The 21,089-nt window shown below is 33.0% G+C and overlaps 2 protein-coding genes across 3 annotated transcripts; both read left to right on the top strand.

The window, feature by feature from the left end:
• The first annotated feature begins 286 nt into the window (after positions 1-286).
• Positions 287-7,966, top strand: LOC132752645 (uncharacterized). 2 transcript variants are annotated; one of them, XM_060742996.1, is made up of 2 exons: positions 287-469; positions 5,123-7,965. In XM_060742996.1, exon 2 carries the CDS (start codon positions 5,137-5,139, stop codon positions 6,622-6,624), a length of 1,488 nt encoding a protein of 495 aa, XP_060598979.1. In that variant the 5' UTR covers positions 287-469; positions 5,123-5,136; the 3' UTR covers positions 6,625-7,965. The 2 variants fall into 2 exon arrangements, with proteins under 2 accessions (XP_060598979.1, XP_060598978.1); XM_060742995.1 differs by lacking the exon at positions 287-469 and adding an exon at positions 514-1,140 and having other exon boundaries at positions 5,123-7,966.
• A 1,584-nt stretch (positions 7,967-9,550) lies between these two features.
• LOC132752647 (ADP-ribosylation factor-related protein 1-like) lies at positions 9,551-21,044 on the top strand. Its single transcript, XM_060742999.1, has 8 exons — positions 9,551-9,708; positions 11,699-11,791; positions 12,748-12,835; positions 13,461-13,543; positions 14,078-14,159; positions 15,093-15,163; positions 17,968-18,068; positions 19,273-21,044. The coding sequence occupies exons 2-8, from the start codon at positions 11,699-11,701 to the stop codon at positions 19,361-19,363; spliced, it is 609 nt and encodes a 202-aa protein (XP_060598982.1). The 5' UTR covers positions 9,551-9,708; the 3' UTR covers positions 19,364-21,044.
• The last annotated feature ends 45 nt before the right edge of the window (positions 21,045-21,089 follow it).

Here is a 21,089-nt window from a genome sequence, read left to right on the forward strand (position 1 = left end):
ATAAATAAACCCCAGTGCAACTGGTTCAAATTTGTGCATGCAGATTGCAGACGACACAGCAACAAAGGAATGACTCATTACTCTGACAAAGAAGTAACCGAGGAAACGATGTATTTTTGTTATTGTAACAAAGCAGTTTAGGTATCAACGAATTTTTGCAAGCTAGCAAAAATCTGTGCTTAACGTTTAATAGATCGATGGAAAACGCAGACGAAACTGATGATGACGTGTTGATGTGCACGCTGAATTAGCATAAAATATGCAAATGAGCTTCTGTATTTCTTAAATATCTACTTCATCGTGTCATTATGCATATACTTCATGTAGACGAAAGTTGAGTTATAACTAATATTATATTGAGTTATAACTAGTCGTATATTGAGTTAAAACTAGTCGTATTTAAGTTAAAACTTAAGTCGCATGCTCAATTAAGTGGATGTTATAAGGAAGGGTGTGTTATAAAAATAGCGTAAGTAGTTTTATTAATTTAAGGTTATGTTTATTTATATAACCGATGTATGAATGTGGCTAACATCTTATTTTGAATTGTACTAGAAATGTACATACATGAAGTTATTTCGAGCTTGGAAGTGTATTTCGGAAATTATTTAAACATGTTGTTCGCTTACCAACTCTATTACAAGTTGAGAAACTGACAGCGAACAACATGGATCCTGATCAGACTGAGCGGATGAACAGGCTGGTCTGGATCCATGCTGGTCGCAAACGCACTATGTTGGTTTTGTCGTGACGCAGCTCATATCTGATTTGTAAAGATGATACTTTAACCACTTTGATTGAATTAGGATTTCTTCTCAGTCCTATACTGTAAATTGTGATAATATTTCAAATGTCAATCTAAATTAAATGTAAAAAAAAAACAACATAATTATCCCATTCGAAATTAAAGACGTGAAAAAAATGTCAAAAGCAAAGTATTCAGAATTTCTTGACATGTTTCATAATGCGTGTCGTATGAAATAAAACTAACTTTATATTCAACAGTGATGGATGTATAAGTGTACAAAAATATAAGCACGCCGAGGAAAATTATATAATTAAGCACATAAGCTAATTTTTACATTATAATTAGAAGTGTTGTGAAACTGTTTTTAACTTTGGATATGATGATTCAATCAGGTAGATATAGATTAAGTAATTCATAAAGGAATATTTAAATGAATCCTTAATGATTCAAACAGGTGCAATTCACGTGCAATTTCTTTCGAAATGCTGCTAATCAGTACACTACAGTAACGTAACTTAACTCATTATCATACAGGGTTGACTCAAAAAGTTTTACTGAATATATTCATTCTACAAACTGTTTGGTCGGGCACGAACTGAACTTTATAAATGATTTTTTTCAAAACTCGTAAATCCTCTTCCATTGATAATTTAAGTACTTATATTCTGCATATGATTAAAATAATTAACACTTTATGGATTATTCTACATAATTTAATTTATATGCATATGCTTATTTAATAAATCAATACTACTTTAATTGATTCAACTCAAAAAGAAAAACCACAATCACGCTATCAGGTGGATCAGTTTCACTAAAATAGTTCTAAATTTGGTATATTAGCCACATTAATTGCTACACCGCCTCTTTTATGCGCAGATCTTATTATTTAATTGTATCATTTGCATAATTCAATCCCTAAATATAGCTACGAATATATATTAAAATTGTATTTAATAGTTTTAAGTGAATCGTCGGCAACAAAAAACCGCAGCATATACTGGCGTTCACAACATTGAGAAGTGCACTTAAAAGTGTATTTATAGCCAGAACAATGAAATACAAACGTTACTTTAATTATATCATTACTACACTAGAGCTGGCTTCCTGTTACTCTACGTTAAAGGAATAGGAATGGATGGATTGATGTCTGTCTAATATAAATATTCATCATTTAAAAACAGGTACCATGACAGTTTTTCTGTTGACATCAACCCTATAAGTGAGAAATTCGTGTTTAAAGACACTTTTTTTACTTGAGAAATGAGTTCATTCGCGCCGCCATTTTGGCGTCCTGTCATTCTCGCGGGACAGACGAGACCGAGATTGTGACGTGTTACACCCACTTCCGGTATAGGTGTACACACTGGTACAACTGAAATATATCTTGATGAAGAACTTATAAATCTTATTGCGTACATTATATATTATTTATGAAAACATCATATGGAACTGTATTGCTTTAATTAATTAATTGAAGACGCCGCGACATTAATTATCATTTGTCCGATTTTTAAGCTTGCTGATATTCCCACCACATGATTTAAGCAATGACTGCTTAATTTTCAAAGATAAAACATCAATTTAATTTGGGTACTATGAGAAACTTCTTCAAATTGACGATATATCCTTTTATTTTGTACTTAATTTTCGCTAGACAAGCTGTGCGAATAGGGTACATCGCTCGGTCATGTATCTTTTTTCAGCATAAAATATCAACTAAATCCAATATGCAGAGATCTGCTGAGGACGCGATTTTCCGCCATTGACGCTAAAAATGAGAATGGCGCAGGAAAATCGGCAGCCAGACTAATATCGTATGAAAACAAAACTGTCGTTAGGTTATTTAGGCACCCAGTCAAAACTGGTACCAACAGCAACAGGTTGCCCATTCCCCTGTAATTACGCATATTCTCAGGTTTATCCAGTTCCCTATAGCTTTTTTCCACGTTATCTACTTACCCAATCCCTTTCCCACACAGATACGCATTTCTACTTCCGTAAATTTAATCCAATAAAACAAAAATCATAAATTTAATTAACATTTAAAATGATTATTGGTAACTGAAAAAAAAATGTGTTGCTATTTTATGAAATGCTGTAATTTACAGTATAATTTCCCCTAAGGTCATTCAGTTCACTGATGAAGCGTAAAAAAAGATGTCTATTTCGTCATTAGAATATTTGACATGGATGATTAACAAATCAGGGCAACGTTGTGCATGATCAAAAGGTCTTTCGGCACAGAGGCATACAAGGAGCAATAAAAATCGTCAGTTCACAGTGTGACAGGAACATTTGGTGCAAATTAGGAACAATTAAAATGGACAATTTTGTGTATTTGCGTTTATTTATACTCGCCACCGGTTGCCCATATGGGCGAGTCCCCCAGCAGAGAATTAGTCATTTTAGATTTTTGGAGGATAGTGCAATTACAGATACAGAAAGATGCCCCAATTCCAGAAGCTTCTCCTGGTTCTTTAGCGTGCCAAGTGTTTAAGCACTCATACATGGGACCTCGATTTAAAGTCTCATCCGAAAGACTGATTAGTAATTTTAGTTGGCCAGCCCGGGAATCGAACCCACAATGTCGAGATTACAAGTCTCGCGCTCTAACCGATTGAGCTATGCGGGCTGGCTAAAATGGACAATGCACAGTATTAGACATAAGTAGTAAGAACCAGCAATTGTGTGAATAAATTATGCAAATAAGATTTTTGAGCAGCCAATAAAAATGTTTTGCCTGCAGTTAATATAAAGCTACGATTACGATGGCATACGTTGACAGACATGTTAAAAATTTACTTTTCAAAAGAGTTGCTTATATTTTTGAAATGTGTACATCAATTATAACATATGTTCAAACCTTTAAATTTGAAAGTCAGAGTCAAACTGCCAAAATTTAATTACATGTACTATTAAAAACACGTTTTAGTATGATTTTTATAATAATGATAATAATCGCCGTTCAATAATTAACAGCCAATTATTCGTTGGTGCGTTTGTTTATTTAATTGCATTATTTGATTGTGAAACTTTGTGAAATAATAACATGTGTATTTATTAAATCTGTGAAATATTGTTTAATTACATTAAGATGAGACTTTATTGAACATAGCATGGAGTAACGGGCATCACTGGCCTGAAGTGGTGCGACCGGAAGACGTTGATTTTTTATTTGTTTCTTTATTATTTTTTTTGATTTTTTCTTTTTGATATTGTTACGTATTTTGAACCATAAAAAATCTCCTCTACACCTCCTGTGAAAATTAAAATTGTCTGGTCAATACTTTATTATATTAATATTTCGCTACGATTCAACTAGATTTATCATAAATCTAAAGATGTGGGGAAATGACATCACGCGCACCTGTTTTTATACGGCCAAACATGGCCGCGCCTACTGATTTGTAGAAATCGGTGATTTAGCGATTTAAATTTTGTTATCATTCGTTTAATATCATTATTTGGCGGCAGAAAATTTGCAGATTTATTATTTATAGTATTCTTTTTCTGAAATCAAGTTTTTATTCTAACCTTGTCTTTCCCTTTAACAATTAAGGAAGCTGAAACAAAGTGCATAATTTCCGATTGAAAGCGTTAACTAAATATATGTTAACACTTACCACACTTAATATGAGCCGCGTCACGACAAATAAACGTAATGGGTTTGCGACCAGCATGGAAACTGATAGCGAACTGCATGCATCCTGATTAGACTGCGCGGACGCGCAGGCTGGTCTGAATCCATGCTGGTTGCAAACCCATTATGTTGGTTTTGTCGTGACGCAGCTCATATAATAAATGGACTTGTCTATCTATCAAACTGGACAAACCATTCATCATTAAGGGAAAAATATACAAAATATGTTATCTTACGATAATAGTAAGAACCGTCTCAAAGTGGCATATTCAAAGCAGTCTACATTTCCGTATATTTCGGGTAAGAAGCTATGGACGTACAAAAGCAATTCGTCCGGGTTTCTAGGAGGACTTCGTTCGAGAGAATATTACGTTTTCCTACAACTACTACAAATTTGTCTATGATACTATGCCTAATTAAATTTAGAAGGGAAATATAACTGTTATTCGTTCTTCAACTGTATAAAAGTAACTTATCTATATCATTTATGCCATAAAGGTAGCACATGGAGGTCGCCATTTGACCACTTGACTGAAAGTAGTTCCTATATGTCGCCTTATTATGTCAGAGGACATTTGCAAAGCTAATAACCGAGAAGATAAGATTGATATTTTAATAAGAAGGTCTCAATTAAAAAAAATGCCATTAATCATAAATGAGCCATTTCTTACTCTGCAGACAATATAATAGTATGTTTTATACATGTACATTATTTTTTCCATGTGTTCCAGGACGAAACTTCAAAATGTCTGGTGTAACAACAAGGTCAAAGACAAGACATCAACATGAAAACGGCGCAGCTAGTGCGCATGTCAATAAGGTCAGGAAAAATGAAGTCACGTGTCAAAGATATGATGTCATTTCAAACAGTTTTAACAGCTACAAGGAAAGTTATGAAACAATTGGTAATTCAGAAGTTGGCCAAAAGATTCGTCATTTCTTAAACAAGCTGTTTTTCCCAGTATGTCTCGTTTCAACGACTCCGTTAATCGTATTTATATGTTGGTATACAAATATTCATTGTAACGGAAGTTACACAGAAATGTTCACCAGATTACGGAATGGGTCTGTTTCTTTCAATCTATTAGAAATATTGAGTAGCATCAGTGTTATCAATAGTTTCACGGTGGGTGTTGTCTTTGGATATTTCGCGTGGGCTGTCTTTTGGATGCGTGTTCTACCTGGGAAAAGAGTAACGGGTCCAGTGACACCAAACGGTAACGTTCCAGTCTATGTTGACAATGGATTTTTGCACTATATCGTCACAATGATTGGATTTTGTGTGCTAACAATTGGACTTAAAATGTATGGCATGACACCGACTGTTGTATATGACCGCTTCGGGGAACTTCTGGCATTTATGATATGCTTTGCCTTGGTGTTTGTCCTTATCCTGTATTTCAAAGGCGTGTTTGCACCATCATCTACGGACAGTGGCAGAACTGATGGCGGTTTTATCTTTGATTATTATTGGGGAACAGAGCTTTATCCCCGGATATTTGGAGTTGATGTGAAAGTCTTTACAAATTGTCGCTTTGGTATGACAGTATGGCCGTTATTAGTGTGTATATACGCCTTGAAAAGCTACGAACTTTACGGATTTGTGGACAGCATGTTTGTAACAACTATCCTACAACTTGCTTATATCACCAAGTTTTTCAAGTGGGAAGCGGGATATATGCAAACAATTGATATTATCCTAGACAGAGTCGGGTTCTATATATGTTGGGGATGCTTATGCTGGGTACCAGCTATATATCCTCTTGTTAGTCAGTATCTAGTAAGCCATCCAGTGCGACTCGGTCCATTATGGGCTTCCGTAATTTTAGGACTTGGACTGGTTTCTGTTCTTGTCAACTATCTTGCCGATTTACAGCGCCAGGTTGTCCGCAAAGCAGATGGCAACTGTTTGGTATGGGGGAAAAGGCCTGACATTATAAGAGCTAAATACACCATTGAAAGTGGAGAAGAAAGAGAAAGCATTTTGTTAGCCTCGGGTTGGTGGGGATTATCAAGACATTTTCATTATATCCCAGAAATACTCCTGTCTTTCTTCTGGACTTTACCGACGGGATTTGTGCACATGCTGCCGTACACCTACGTGATAGTGTTATTGTTCCTTCTTACACACCGTAGTTTTCGGGATGAAAATAAGTGCTCTAGAAAATACGGGAAATATTGGCAGGAGTATTGTGCGAAAGTTAAGCACAGAATAGTGCCATTTCTATTTTGAAATAAATATTCTAAATGATATGAAACTTTGTAATATAAACATTGCGTGTAAATGTAAAGACAAGGATTTTATTTTTCGGTTTTATACGTAAAATAAAAAGACTGATCCGTATTTAGCGGATGGTCTTTGTGTCCTCTAACCGAAAAATAATTATAAATGCTTGATACATGGTAGCTTTTGGTGAATTTTAGGTGCACATTTGAAAATATACGTCTGAGCAGCTTTCAGAGTTTAGCACAGGCAAAGAGTGTTAATTGCTAGTCTTTCTTTGGAAAAGCAATCTGCATATTTAATTGACATGTAGTATCTGATTAATTTTCAGATGCATATTTTGAAATACGCGTTTCTATTTTTTCTCTAAAAATTTAAGACTTCAACGCATGAAAGGTTGTTAAATGCTTACCTTTTCTTGAAGAAAAAATCTGCGTAATGAATGAATGGCTTCTTGTGTATTTTCAGGTGCACATTGTGCTACATTATATGAATGAGGCTGAATAATGAAAATCCATACCCCTTAAAAAACTAATTGGTTAAGATTTTTACATTTATGCTTATTTATGTTTATTTTACTAGTAATGCACCACATACAGATACTAGCAAAGCGATCAGCATTCCTCATCGGAGATAATTAAATGCATGTTAGCCTTTATAAAGGCTGTATTAATTATAGACGTTTGCAAATCAATCCTCTTGTCCTTTTGACAGAACAAAAAAGAAATTTTATTATTTTCTTTGATTGTAAAAATAGACTGATCAAGAGTAAGTCCAAGCTCACCCCACTCCTTCATCCCAATGTATTTGAGCCGTGTCACGACAAAATCAACATAGTGCGTTTGCATCCGCGCAGTCTGATCAGGATCCATGCTGTTCGCTATCAGTTTCTCTACTTGTAGATAATGTGGTTTTGCCATGGCTCATTTATTCTTTCACCAGAATGTCAATATTATTACATGTGTGTTAGTCTTAGAAATTTAGAAATGATTTTAAACACAAAAACAGAAAAAAAATCGTTTTCTGGGAAATAATAAATGATATGTTTCAATATTGTTAATATGATAATTCTGCACTTTTACTTTTATACTTTTAATTTCAATGCAACATTAGCCTGTGTAAATACATTTGATATGAAGATACCGGGGTGTGTATTTGAGACTATAGAAATTATTTGAACTGTCGATACCTCTGATAAAACTTGTGTAATAAAGTCATTGTCAATTGTCAAAATAAATCTGTTAACAACCTACAAACTGCTTTCTTATTGCAATAATTTTTATATCTTAAATATGAAAAAATCACCAAAATATGAAGAGGAAATACTCGAATATACAAATCTGTTTTAGTCATTCCTGGTAGATAGAAACACACATAAAATGATACATCATACATTTTATGATTAATTTCTATCTTGGACTTATCAGACAGTTATCCATTTTCTATGAACAATCAACGCTAGGATATGCAAGAGAACATCTGTCAAGCTTCTATTGTGCATAATTGTATTTTGTATAAAAGAGCAGTCTTTGCTAGCTGTATCTTGTACATGTACGTGTGTATACGGACATTTGCACGCAGGACACTTGCCCTTACTCTAAATAAATATGCATAATTTAACCATTATTGTCCCTACATATGGAACGCCAAAACGGGCATTATAGCTATTTGCTGCCAGTTAACGATCATTTTCTGTACATGCATTGTAATTGACGTTACTATAATAATAGATCATATTAAAAGTCCATAATTAACCATTTCAAAGTTTGAAAGCAACAATTAAAAATATAAATTATCAATTAATCAATTAATAAAAATTAATGTCTTTAAACCACAACAACAACAAAAAAACTCTACTTTTCGCAAGCAGAAGAACATTATACAGTGATTCTTCCTTTATACTAGATCTACGACATTAATTATTGTTGTTGCGCGTTGTTACACATACAGGGTCTTGTAAATCAACATTGTGACAAATCTTTTAAGATAAAACGAACCATCTTCACAAAATGCACGTGCCCATTTTCGATTTTGATGGCGCAAATATTGGTTCCACATGGTTGAATATGCGCAAAAATATGCAAGAAGAATATCGACTAAAGCGATTTTTAGACCGTAAATTATCTATTGCAAGTTTGAAATCGACTTATTCTAGCTAGATCTTATACTAACAATTCCGCACACCGTACAAGCAGGTGTTTATATTAATATACGTACCTGGTACAAGCAAATGGACAGACAACCGTTTAACCGTCGACATCCGTACTAGTATATACATGTCGGTGTAAAAAACACAATTGACGGACGGTAAGTATTTATCTATTTTTAACATATCCTTATAATGTTCGAGTAAATCAAAGAAAAGAAAAACACTTTCCAGTGAGAAGCGCCATTTAAAAAACCCCACAAAAATCAGGTATGCAGTATATATAAACTAATTTATTGTAACTTTAACCAAATACTTAACTTATTGGCCCTTTATATTTTTTTTATTTGACCATTGTTTTAAAGAATGAAGTTTTCATCTACCTATCTATTTTAAAATAAATTAAAAGTATGATAAAATAATTTTCAACCCGCGTCAGAAAAAAAAAACTATTATAAAAATTTTCGTATCTGAAAAAATGAGAATAAAATTTTATTTGTTATAAAATTAAAGTGAAAAATAAGTACTGTCATAATTGATGGTTGCTGCAGATTCAGTAATCGGTACGGCTGTCGACAGTTGAACGCTTGTCTGCCCATTTGATTGTAGCCTACGGTGTGATTCTGGAAATAACATTTTCGGTTTTATTGACATTATCTGAATGTCAACTTTCACATTCCACGTGGGTGTAAATTAAGTCCAACAATGATGCATTTTTAAAAACTGAAGTCAAATGTTTCGCAGTTTGTGCCAAAGTGTGCAATGGTATAATTGGTCTGAATTTATTTGAGTACGAATCGTTCTTAAAGGGAGACAACTAAGAAAAATACAAGATGTCAGCGCCCATAATTTCTTAAAGTTGTTATGACAAAATACGACTTTTAACGGTTGAATATATACCCCAGCGTCTTGATTGCTCATTTTTAAGTTGTGACGTTAGCTAAGCCGTAAGTACTTTTGTGGGATAGCAAATATTGTCTATGTGATGTGTCTTGTTAAAAAACAAATTGTTAAAAAAATGAATTTCCAAAAAAATTATGATGGTAGTGATTCAGAATCAGATTGGGATTATTTATAGCAATTACGAAAATCTCTAAAACAGTCCAGATATATTATGATATCAATAAAGTACATGCCCTGAAAATATGTTCAGGCCAATCAGCTGATCAGGTAGTCCTATAACATTTATAAGACGTTTCCGTTCGTACTATGTACACTGCAACGTCTTATCGACTTCTTCATAAGTTCCTTTAGCGAAACGCGCAGCGATTCTGAAGCGCTATTTAAACCGCCGTTATTTACTACAAAAACAATATTTTGAGTCGAAAGCTATGCAGACAGTAAATTTAAACATTTTTGCATCAATGTGCAGCAAAAAAAAAAAAAAGACTAACCTTCGATTGTAAATAAATCCAAGCCAATACAATCTATACCACTTTCACCGCTATATACATTCGGCCATTTTACCTGTATCCATGTGGGCGGGTTTTGCTAAAGGAACTTATGAAGAAGTCGATAAGACGTTGGAGTGTACGTAGTTTGAACGGAAACGTCTTATGTTATAGGACTACTGATCAGGTAACCTGACAATTCCACCACATGGACAGTTAAATTCATTGATAATTAACAGCTTAAAAGCATGACAGTCTTGTATACTTTTTGGTTTAGTATAGTAACATTACAAATTCTTGTTTCTTTTATTTAATTTTTGGTATCATTGTATACACTTTTCGTTTAGGTTTTTCTAGCTTGCAAGGTAGCCTAATTAATTTGGCATGAATGGTTTGACGCATTTTACAGACTTTTTTTTTGTTACTTTCAAACCATCCAAAATTATCTCGGTGTCTCTTTGACAAGTCTAATTTGTTGGACTAGTGACAAGGATGAGAAAATAACAATATATAAATGAATGTAAAACTATCTCACAAAATCATCTGTTTATAAATATCATATAATATAGTTATTAAACCACCGTATTACAATGTTCTCTTAACGAATATTTATATAATCGCATTTCAAAATTATATTATAAATGTAATGTGAATATTTTGAAACTGTATCATATCCAATGTTTCCTTTTTCTAGTTTTTTACTGATCTTCTTAATATATTTGTTTGACTATGCATAATTGTATGATTGTATGTATGTATGTCTCTCTAATAAATAGGTTCCACACTTGTGGACCCGAAGCTGAAAAAAAAAAAAATTTGGTATCTGTTTTTTGTCTTCATCAAAAACATATCATTGAAGGCAAAGTATAAATACCAACATTAAAGACATACTTATCATGCTCAGTTATTTAAAGATCTATGTGACTCTTCAGCCATAACCTGCTGAATTTTTCTCATGAACTGGTCCAACTTTCATTTTTGAGGGTGTTCATTAAAAGTTTGAGTTTTGGGGATATTAAAATGAAATTTTTTTTAATTGACCAGCCAACAGTATAAAGCCTGATCAGACAGACCTGCAGACTGGCCTGGGCCTTAACTGTTGGCAAAGGCTACTCACTTCTGTTTCCAGCAGATTAAGATTCAGTATAATAGGGCATAGTCACATTTTAACTCATTTCTATGTATCAAACCTTAGTGACTGATTATATACACTGATTGTATACAAAAAATGCTGATTAATTCTTCATATACACAGTGTCTATTCTAGGTGAGGGGATGGGGGGATTCACTCATATTTTTGAGAATTCCCCCTAGTTTTCAGAGGCAGGGGGGAAATTTGACATAGAGAAATAGGGGAAAAATCAAAAATGTAATAAATTTTCACTTTTCAATAAAAAATCCCCCCTGTTTTTTGAATCCTAGAATAGACAGTCAGACTGTATACAAATCTTGTTTCAATGATTGAGGAAGTTGTTTTTAAAGTCTACTAGTCTAGTATATACATGTATCTGGAAAAAATGTACATGTATATATTTATATTTTACAGATGTACACATTGTTTTCTGGGTTGTGGAAGTTTATGTTTCAGAAGGATGAGTACAATATTCTCATACTGGGGCTGGACAATGCTGGAAAAACTGTAAGTCATTAAAGATTGAAATGTCATCATAAGTTATATCACTGTGAATAATAGTAAAGTTTGACGTAATTAAATCGAAATCTTTTTGCAAATCATAATATAAAGGGATTAAACTTAAAAAAAAAGTGTTTTAATATAAGGTGAAATACTTGCCTGTGCAAATATTCTGTTCAATATGTAGGATTGCCATATGACCTATACTACTGTGTTAGTGTGATATAAAACCCAACACAAAAAAGAAATGGCCATGGTCAGATGTATTAAAAATTTGATTGCTTTGATTAATGAAATTATATCAGCAATCTGTATACAATGTATCTATGTGATCAGTTTTCTTGCTGTCGGCTGCATATTTTTAGCTTATGAACCTGAGTATAATGTGCTTATGGTGAGCTATTTTGATCCCCCTCTGTCCGAAATCTATCATCATGCAGTATCCTATCTTTAGTATGTTTGTCATCAATAATTTTTTAAAACATCTTTGAAACTAATGTCAAAGGGTTAGAAAAATGCGCAGCCTGACAGGGATTTGAACATGGAACCCTTGGAAAAGTGTTTTTCAGTTTAATCAAATGATTTGACTGGCCGCTATAGATATTTTTCCTTAATTAGTGAACTGTTTTTTACTCTGACAATATTAACATGTTTACAAATTCCATTAGGACAGTTGATTCTTAAGTTTGTGAAATAAAAACATTTTAAGCATGAAAATTTATCCAAAACATTCATAGGCAAAGTGATCTATATATTGATCTTTCCTTTATCATGTACATGTATATATTTTATAATTGTCATGACTATTTTTCTTTCATTTTAATTTTGAAGGAGATGGAGCACACATTCAGCATTTTCATTGAGAACAACTATTTTTTCCTTGTCAAGTTGAGTAGAAACAATGAAAATTATTTAATATGCTTCAATATCTTTTGCTTTATTTACTTAATTTATCATTTTAGACCTATTTGGAACAGACTAAAATGAAGTTTACCAAAAACTACCAGGGCATGCACTTAAATAAGATTACCACTACCGTTGGTCTAAATAGTAAGTATATTATTAGTTATCAATTTTTCAATTTTTTTGACAGGTTATATGGCCCAAACAGGTGTTTGTATATACACAAATGTATAACACAAGTGTTTAAGATGGAAAGTTTTAGTGCAGTAGTTTTTTCTGTCTTTAATAAGTTTTACGTAAACTATATGGAAAAACATAGATATTCCATTTACATATGTCTTATTTCCTTAAGTGTCCAGCTTTATTTGTCATCCAGTGAAAACGCTGTATTTCTTAAACATTTTGTGTGTTAATTTTCATAGAAGTACAAAAGTCGATACTACACATGTATATCAAAGTCTGTTCATAGTCTTGATTTTTCATACATGTAGTGCTTCATAGAATCCTGTTTGTAAAAATAATTATGACATAATAAAGAGAATATTAATGAAACTAAATAAAGCTTGACACTAAGTATGTAAGTATTCATCTAGAGCTATTCTACAGGAATTAGAAGCATTCTTCTTGTCAGTAAGATTTTACTAAATTTTTTTAGTATATCATGAATGTACATGTGTACATATATCATTGAACTCTGTAAAGAGAACTTTTATCTGATACAATCTGTAATATGAATTATCTTGCATTTAATTTTTATGTCTGCATATTTCAGTTGGAACAATAGTGATAGGAGGTGTAAAGTTGAAGTTTTGGGATCTTGGTGGTCAAGAAGAGTTACAGTCACTGTGGGACAAGGTCAGTCTGCATATTTAACATCTTAATCTACCTGTGTTCACATGCCTGACTTGTATTTAGAAACTGTTTATCTAAAAGATTTAAAAGTCAAAATGTTGAAAATGAGGTGGCGAACAGTGTGGAATCTGGTCAGATAAAACAGAAGCACAGGCTGGTCTGGTTTTATACAGGTGTCTTAGGCCGTCATCTTTTGGCGAAAGGATTCATGATAAATTGATATTGCTAACCATTCTAAATGTCCTAAATGAACTTGTTCATCTTTCAATCTGGACAAAAATAAATTAAATGTACAACTTTTGAAAGAAATTCTCTTATGGGTAGAATCAGTTAATTTTCAACGGATTTTTTTAGAAGTTTCCTAGGGCTATGTGAGATATTTATCATTCATGCATAGTAAAATATAAAATTGGAAGGAATTATAGGACAATGTAAACTTATTTTGTCTTTCACCTCTTCACTCACTATATACCCTTGGAAGGGCATAATGTCGTTTTAAGCTATATTGTAATTATTGTTTATTTTGTATAATTGCAGTATTATGCAGAATCTCATGCTGTTATTTACATTGTTGATTCATCAGACAAAGAAAGAATTGATGAATCTAAAGAAGCCTTTGGTAAATATAAACATTTGCATTTATTATTTCATACTTCAATTTTTAGCCCGAATTAAACTGGACGATCTAGAGATCATGGGCATCTCATTTTCAGTTGAAAAATTCAGTATGTATACATGAATTTCCTTGAAGACTTACATGTAGTTGAAACATGATTTGAGCCGCGTCACGACAAAACCAACATAGTGCTTTTTCGACCAGCATGGATCCAGACCAGCCTGTGCATCCTCGCATTCTGATCAGGATCCATGATGTTCGCTATCAGTTTCTCTACTTGTAATAGGGTTGGTAAGCCAACAGCATGGATCCTGATCAGGCTGTGCGGATGCGCAGGCTGGTCTGGATCCATGCTGGTCGCAAACCCATTATGTTGGTTTTGTCGTGACGCGGCCCATTTGCTCAAGTTAAGAGCCATGTTAATTCAAGGTAAAGATTTTTTTTGTACATTTTCAAAAATGATTGCAGAGTATTAAACAAAGAAAATTGGATTCTCTTGATGAAAGTCTGTCATTAGAAAACATTTTATATTGGAGTCTTTGAAAATATATTACTGGTATATATGTACCTGAATTTTCTATATTTGATAAGGTACTGGTTCATTGATACAAAAAAATCTGTTTTGAGTTCAGCATTTGAAAGATATTGGAAAACTCCACCATCCATGAAGAAATTCCCTTTATATTATAAAAATATGATTATGATAATTGGTTTTTCACTTCCTTCATGTTAAAAAGTAATAATTTATATAACAAATATTTGTTTATTCAGGATTTTTTTTCCAAATAACTGAAGTGCTATTAAAAAAAGAAAAGAAAACAAGAATAGTTACTGGAATATAAATTGTTGATGTTTGATTACAAACAAATTGTTATGAATGCCTTTAGCCTATATATTCATAGTGGATAAAAACCTGCACAAATGTATCATTTTCAGATAAGATGATTGTTAATGAAACTTTGAAAACGGTTCCTTTGCTCTTGCTAGCCAACAAACAAGATTTACAGGTAATTTTTGTCTTATATCTAATGTTCCCTGTCATGTTGTATGGCTGTTTTAAATTTTAAAGAGGGATTTCATTATTAATAGATTGACAATCCATATCTTCAATTGAAATTCTGTTAATTAAATTGGTTGTTGTTTATTTTTCAGCCTGTAGATTATAATGTCCCCCCTGATGCTTGGCCAGATCGTTTGTTTTTATTCGCGCATCTGTTTTCTCAGATAAAAATGAAAACCCTGTTTAAAACTACCCTGTGTGTCTTTTTGGTTGAAACCCTAAGTTGCATGTATAGTTTTTCAATATAAAAGGCAAGTTTGTGAAGCTTCTTAGATTCATGTTCCTTAGAGATCATTATGATAGAAATGTCCCACTAAAATGAGCAGTGTCAGGCAAAATTATTCAAGTGTCCTGAAAGAATTGGATCCTAAAATGGGAAACTTTTTATTTATGGATACTGATTAAAGCCCCCCCCCCCTGTCATTTTCACTGGAGGGCTTTTGTCTGCCTTGTCATTTTCACTGGAGGGCTTTTGTTCACCTTGTCATTTTCACTGGAAGGCTTTTGTCTGCCTTGTCATTTTCACTGGAAGGCTTTTGTCAGCCTTTTGATTTTCACTGGAAGGCTTTTGTCAGCCCTGTCATTTTCACTGGAAGGCTTTTGTCAGCCTTTTGATTTTCACTGGAAGGCTTTTGTCAGCCCTGTCATTTTCACTAAAGATATGTAATGTTGGATCATGTATCTCACACTTACCATTACATATGATACTAAATGCTATGCTTATAGTTATTTATTGTATAATTACAGACAGTTCATTATGGACCAATACATATTGATATCTAGATAATCTCTATTCCTTTTCTAATTGAATTCACTGAATTTGATAATTTAAGTATAAACATACTTTCATTACACTTGAATGCTACTGTTATCATTATAATATAGATTATGGAAAAAATTTAAGAATATAACTAAATGATATGAAATAATGCCAAAGTATTATCTTAACTAGAACTATCGCTGAATGCGATTCGTACCCCCACCAATGTCCTTGACAGTAGACAACTTGGAAAGGTGGCTAAGGAAATAACTTTAGTGCCACAAATACATATACAAAGAAAGAAATTATCTCTGGTGAAAAAAAGACTAATTGTACTGGTTATAGTATAAATATATTTTGTTAAATCATGTTCAAAACAGTTACAAATAACCTTTCATTTTCCCAATGTACTAAACATTTTCTAAGTCAATTTTTGACCTTCAAGTTAGGCCTTGACCTTAAGCTGGCACAAGGGTAAGATGAATTCTGCACATTGCCCAGTTGGGGTGAACATTTGAGTAAAGTTTGAAGAAAATCCTTCCCTTAGTATAGAATTTATAGAGCAGACACAACATATTGTCTAGTATTGATTGTATGTAAATTTAAAGACTTAAAAAGGGGCATAACTTTGTCAAAATACAATACAGAGTTATGAAACTTGACCTGCATATCTTATTTGTGACACCTCATATATCTTTAAAGTTTCAAGCAAATACCTGTGCTAGTTTCGGAAATATTCAAGTACATGTTAAAATTTAAGAACATTTTCTAAGTCAATTTTTGACCTTCAAGTGTGACCTTGACCTTTAGCCGGCACAAAGGTAACATGGATTCTGCACATAACCTTGTTGAGGTGAACATTTGAGTAAAGTTTGAAGAAAATTCTTCCATTAGCATAGGATTTATAGAGCAGACATGACATACTGTCTGATATTTGATTGTATGTAAATTTGAAGACTTAAAAAGGGGCATAACTTTGTTAAAATGCAATACATAGTTATGAAACTTGACCAGCATATCTTAATTGTGACACTTCATATATATTTTAAGTTTCAAGCAAATACCTTTTCTAGTTTTAGAAATATTCAAATACATGTTAAAATTTAAGAATATTTTCTAAGTCAATTTTTGACCTTCAAGTGTGACCTTGACCTTAAGCCCGCAAAAGGGTGACATGCGTTCTGCACATCCCCTTGTTGAGGTGAACATTTGAGCAAAGTTTGAAGAAAATCTTTCAATTAGTGTAGGACTTACAGAGCGGACACGACATACTGTCTAATATTCGATTGTTTGATATTTGACCTTCAATTGTGACCTTGAGCTGACACATGGGCAACATGGGTTTGCACATCCCCTTGTTGAGGTGAAGATTTGAGCCAAGTTTAAAGAAAATTCTTCAATTGGTATAGGATTTATAGAGCGGACACGAAAATGGAGACGGACTGACCAACTGACTGACGGACGGACTGACCGACGCTACAAAGCGAATCCATTATAGCCCCCCCCCCCCCACATTTTGTGGTGGGGGTATAATTAAGATGTCATTTTTCTTGACACTGCTCATTTTTGTGGGCTTTGTTTCTATATAATGCTCTTACATGTAGGTGCAAAACACTTCGAAGCTTAAATCTTTTGATGTGGGGATATCGATTTGACAAATTTGCTTTATAGTCTAGAATTGACAGGTTTAAGTTAAAGATCTGAATGAGTACGGGCAATTTTTTATAAAACATATAATGAATGCGATTGTGTTATTGTAATTATTGTTGTACATATTTCATAATATATTTGCATGTATTGCATGTATATTTATTGGCAAAAGAAAAAAAATTGCTGGAATTCCAACAATAGTTACATGTTTGATATGATATGATGTAATTTGTTTTTTTATCTATGCATTTTTGTTTGCCTATTAGAAATGTATTCTTCGTATACCTAAATGTCAGCAGAAAAACATGTTTTCATTGCAAATACATAACTGTGTATTTTAGGATGTTGTGACAGTTGGAGATATAAAGTCCGTCTTCAACAGTAGTAGAGAACTTCTCGGACACAGGGATTGTAGAGTAAATGGCGTCTCTGCTTTAAAAGGGTAAGAAGAAAAATTTATATATGTTTCAGTGGTTTGATACTGACAAATATTTATTAACCCTTTACCTCATATATACCCTCCCCCTCTTTTAGGCCTCAAATAGTGAAAAAATGTCCTATTTGGGCCCCAAACACATGTTTGAGAAATGTTGCTAAAAAAAGTGAGCACTTTTTTTGGCGCCGCCCCCCCCCCCCCCCCCCTCCAAAAGATACATCAGGTGTGGGATGTGCCCCCTTCTGTTTGGGGGGTTTGAAGGGGGCGTAGTCCCCCTCATTGCCAAGAAATTTTGGACTTGTGAGAGGCTAAAAATGACCCCGGGTCGATCCTACTGTAATGTGTGACCAACGCTGAAAAGCCTTTGACTCTATCTCAATCCCTTGAGAAGTTGCAGCACTTTGAAATAAACTTTGATGGAAAAAATCAAGGCAAAATAGTGATTTTTGGCATTTTTGAGATGTCCCCTCGTTGCCATGGTAACAGAAAATTTAAGACTGAGCATGTTGTTACAAAGGCAATGGTCCAGTCAACATTTGTGCCAAGTTTGATTAGTATTGAAGCATTTTTCATAGTTTCATAGCAGTTTGAACTTGTAACAGTAGGCTTTTCAATGAAAACGGCCATTTCACAATATGCTCATGAGGGAAAGGGTTAATATAAATGTCATTCAGCTATAAATAGAATACGGTATCTTTTATATAAGAGAACTGGTTATACAAAGATTTCATTGTATTCTTGTTACATTATAAATGTATGGTTATTTATTGTCATATTTCCTTTTTATACAATTACACATTTGAAACATCATTTTTCATTAGATAAACATGATGTTTGTATAGTTTTATAAAAACTCTAAAAAGAAATTTTATTGTAACAGCATTATAAATTTGTTATAAAAATTCCTGATAGGTTATATGGCCGTATATAAATGGTTGTTTGCAATATATTTATATAGAGCATTATATGTATGGGCCAGTAAATGCACAATTATTCACAATACTCATTGTCAGAGACCAACTGTCACACCCCACATGAGAATCAAAACCAGCCACCCCTGGGTGTTTATAAACAGTTGTTTATTATATAACCCTTGTTGGGTAGCTTTGGTCATATAAGCCTACAATCACATATACTGGGTCTTATAACCTTTTAAAGAATCTCAAATCTTATAATATATGAGAACATGTATATATTATGTTTATTTCAGAGATGGCATTAATGAAGGTATTGAGTGGATGGTGGATTGTATAAAAAGGAACAGTTTAGTGCGACCTCCCATGCAGAAAGATATTACATGAAATTTTTATGGATGGTCTCTTTTTTTGTGTACATGTACTTTATATACATGTGGGGACCATTTTGTGATACATGTAAATTGAGGGTTTATTGATAAATTATTCACAAGGAAGTTGAGTTCATCAACATACAAATACAGTGTTATCACAATATTTCACTATATTTTTCAGAAAAATGAGGGACAGCGTTGCTTCAACCTGAACTATGTTCAGCATCATTGATACTTTATTTATTATATGTTAAAAATCTGACTTTGAAAAAAATGCGAATTAGTGAAGTACTTAAATTCATTTTGTTTTTTGACTGAAGCTCATTAGTGAGACTTGTGATTATAAAGGGTCTTGGACATTTGCACCATCTTCCCCAGACCTTTACCCACTTTTTTTTACAGTGGCAGACATTGCCCCCTTGCATGTTTGAAAGGGCTGACATTTGCCCCTGTAAAAAATTTGAAGGACACACATTTGCCATGCTATTTCCCGTATCCCGTTGCATTTATAAATTTGGAGGGAAGATGTTTTTAATTTTGATTTTTTTTTAAAATTTGGGAAAATGTCCGCCCTTAAAAATTTTAAGATGGGGGTGCAGATTATCTGCCCATCAAATGTCTGCCCCTTTCAAAGATACAAGGGGGCAAATGTCGGCATCTGCAAAAACTGGGGGCAAACTTTGTGGTGGATGGCTTTAATTGTCCAAGACGCAAATATCTGTTTACAAATTATTAGAGCTTTGAAAAACTGTTTTGAATGGTATATGAATGAGCCCAAAGTGTCAGTATGAACTTGTAAAATATGATTTGTTTTTTTAAATGATAGTATGGGTACCTCTGAAGAGGAGTACAGTTTACTGAGAGTTTTCAGGTTTAACTACATTATCTGTGCATGATGTATGATCAACTAATGCCTTGTATTATTTATTTTATTAATCTAAAAATTGCATATGAAGTTATTTGCCTCAAGGTGATTTTATTATATAATAAATATCCCTTGGGGATTATTTTTTATGAGGATGACATTCCACCAAAACATATAAACAGATCTTCCAGAGTTTTACATAGAAGGATATATTGAGGTATAATGATACCAGATACCTTTCAGTTTAAAGAACAATGTACAATGTACACTATATGCCAACACATTTATTAATCTTCATTACTTCTACTCTTAGAAGTAATGAATATTAATAAATGTGTTGGCATATAGTGTAATTAAAAATAAAACATCTGGAAGCTTAAAGCGGTATGCCTCCTGATAAGGCATACTATTTCAAGAAAATGGAGTAAATTGTACTAATATTTACAGAAAAGTTAAAAGATTCAAGTAATAATTTACATATTATGTGACTGATTTGCAATATTTATAACTACATGTATATTTTTATTGTGTGACTAAGGCTGTAAGGGCTATTTTTGTATATTTTGACTTCATTTTAGTAATTTGGATTGTAAGTCTTGTTTGCAATGTGTAAATTAAAATCTTATCAGTATTTTGCTAGAAATACATTTTCAAAAGTTTCATGAAAATAAGCATTAATCTGGAGGCATGCTGCTTTAACAAACCAGATGGCCAAATTTGACAAATAACCCATTAAAGGAAGCACACTATCTCTTTGATAATATCTTCTTGATATAAGAAATCAATCTTCATATTTCTGTAATAGTAATGAGAGAGAAATTACCAAATATCAAAAATATGTATCATGTGTTATTGTGAATTAAGGATTGTTGTT

Source organism: Ruditapes philippinarum, unplaced genomic scaffold (genome assembly GCF_026571515.1).
Source record: "Ruditapes philippinarum isolate M1 unplaced genomic scaffold, ASM2657151v2 ctg1200_1_1_1_1, whole genome shotgun sequence".
Taxonomy (NCBI): Eukaryota; Metazoa; Mollusca; class Bivalvia; order Venerida; family Veneridae; genus Ruditapes; species Ruditapes philippinarum.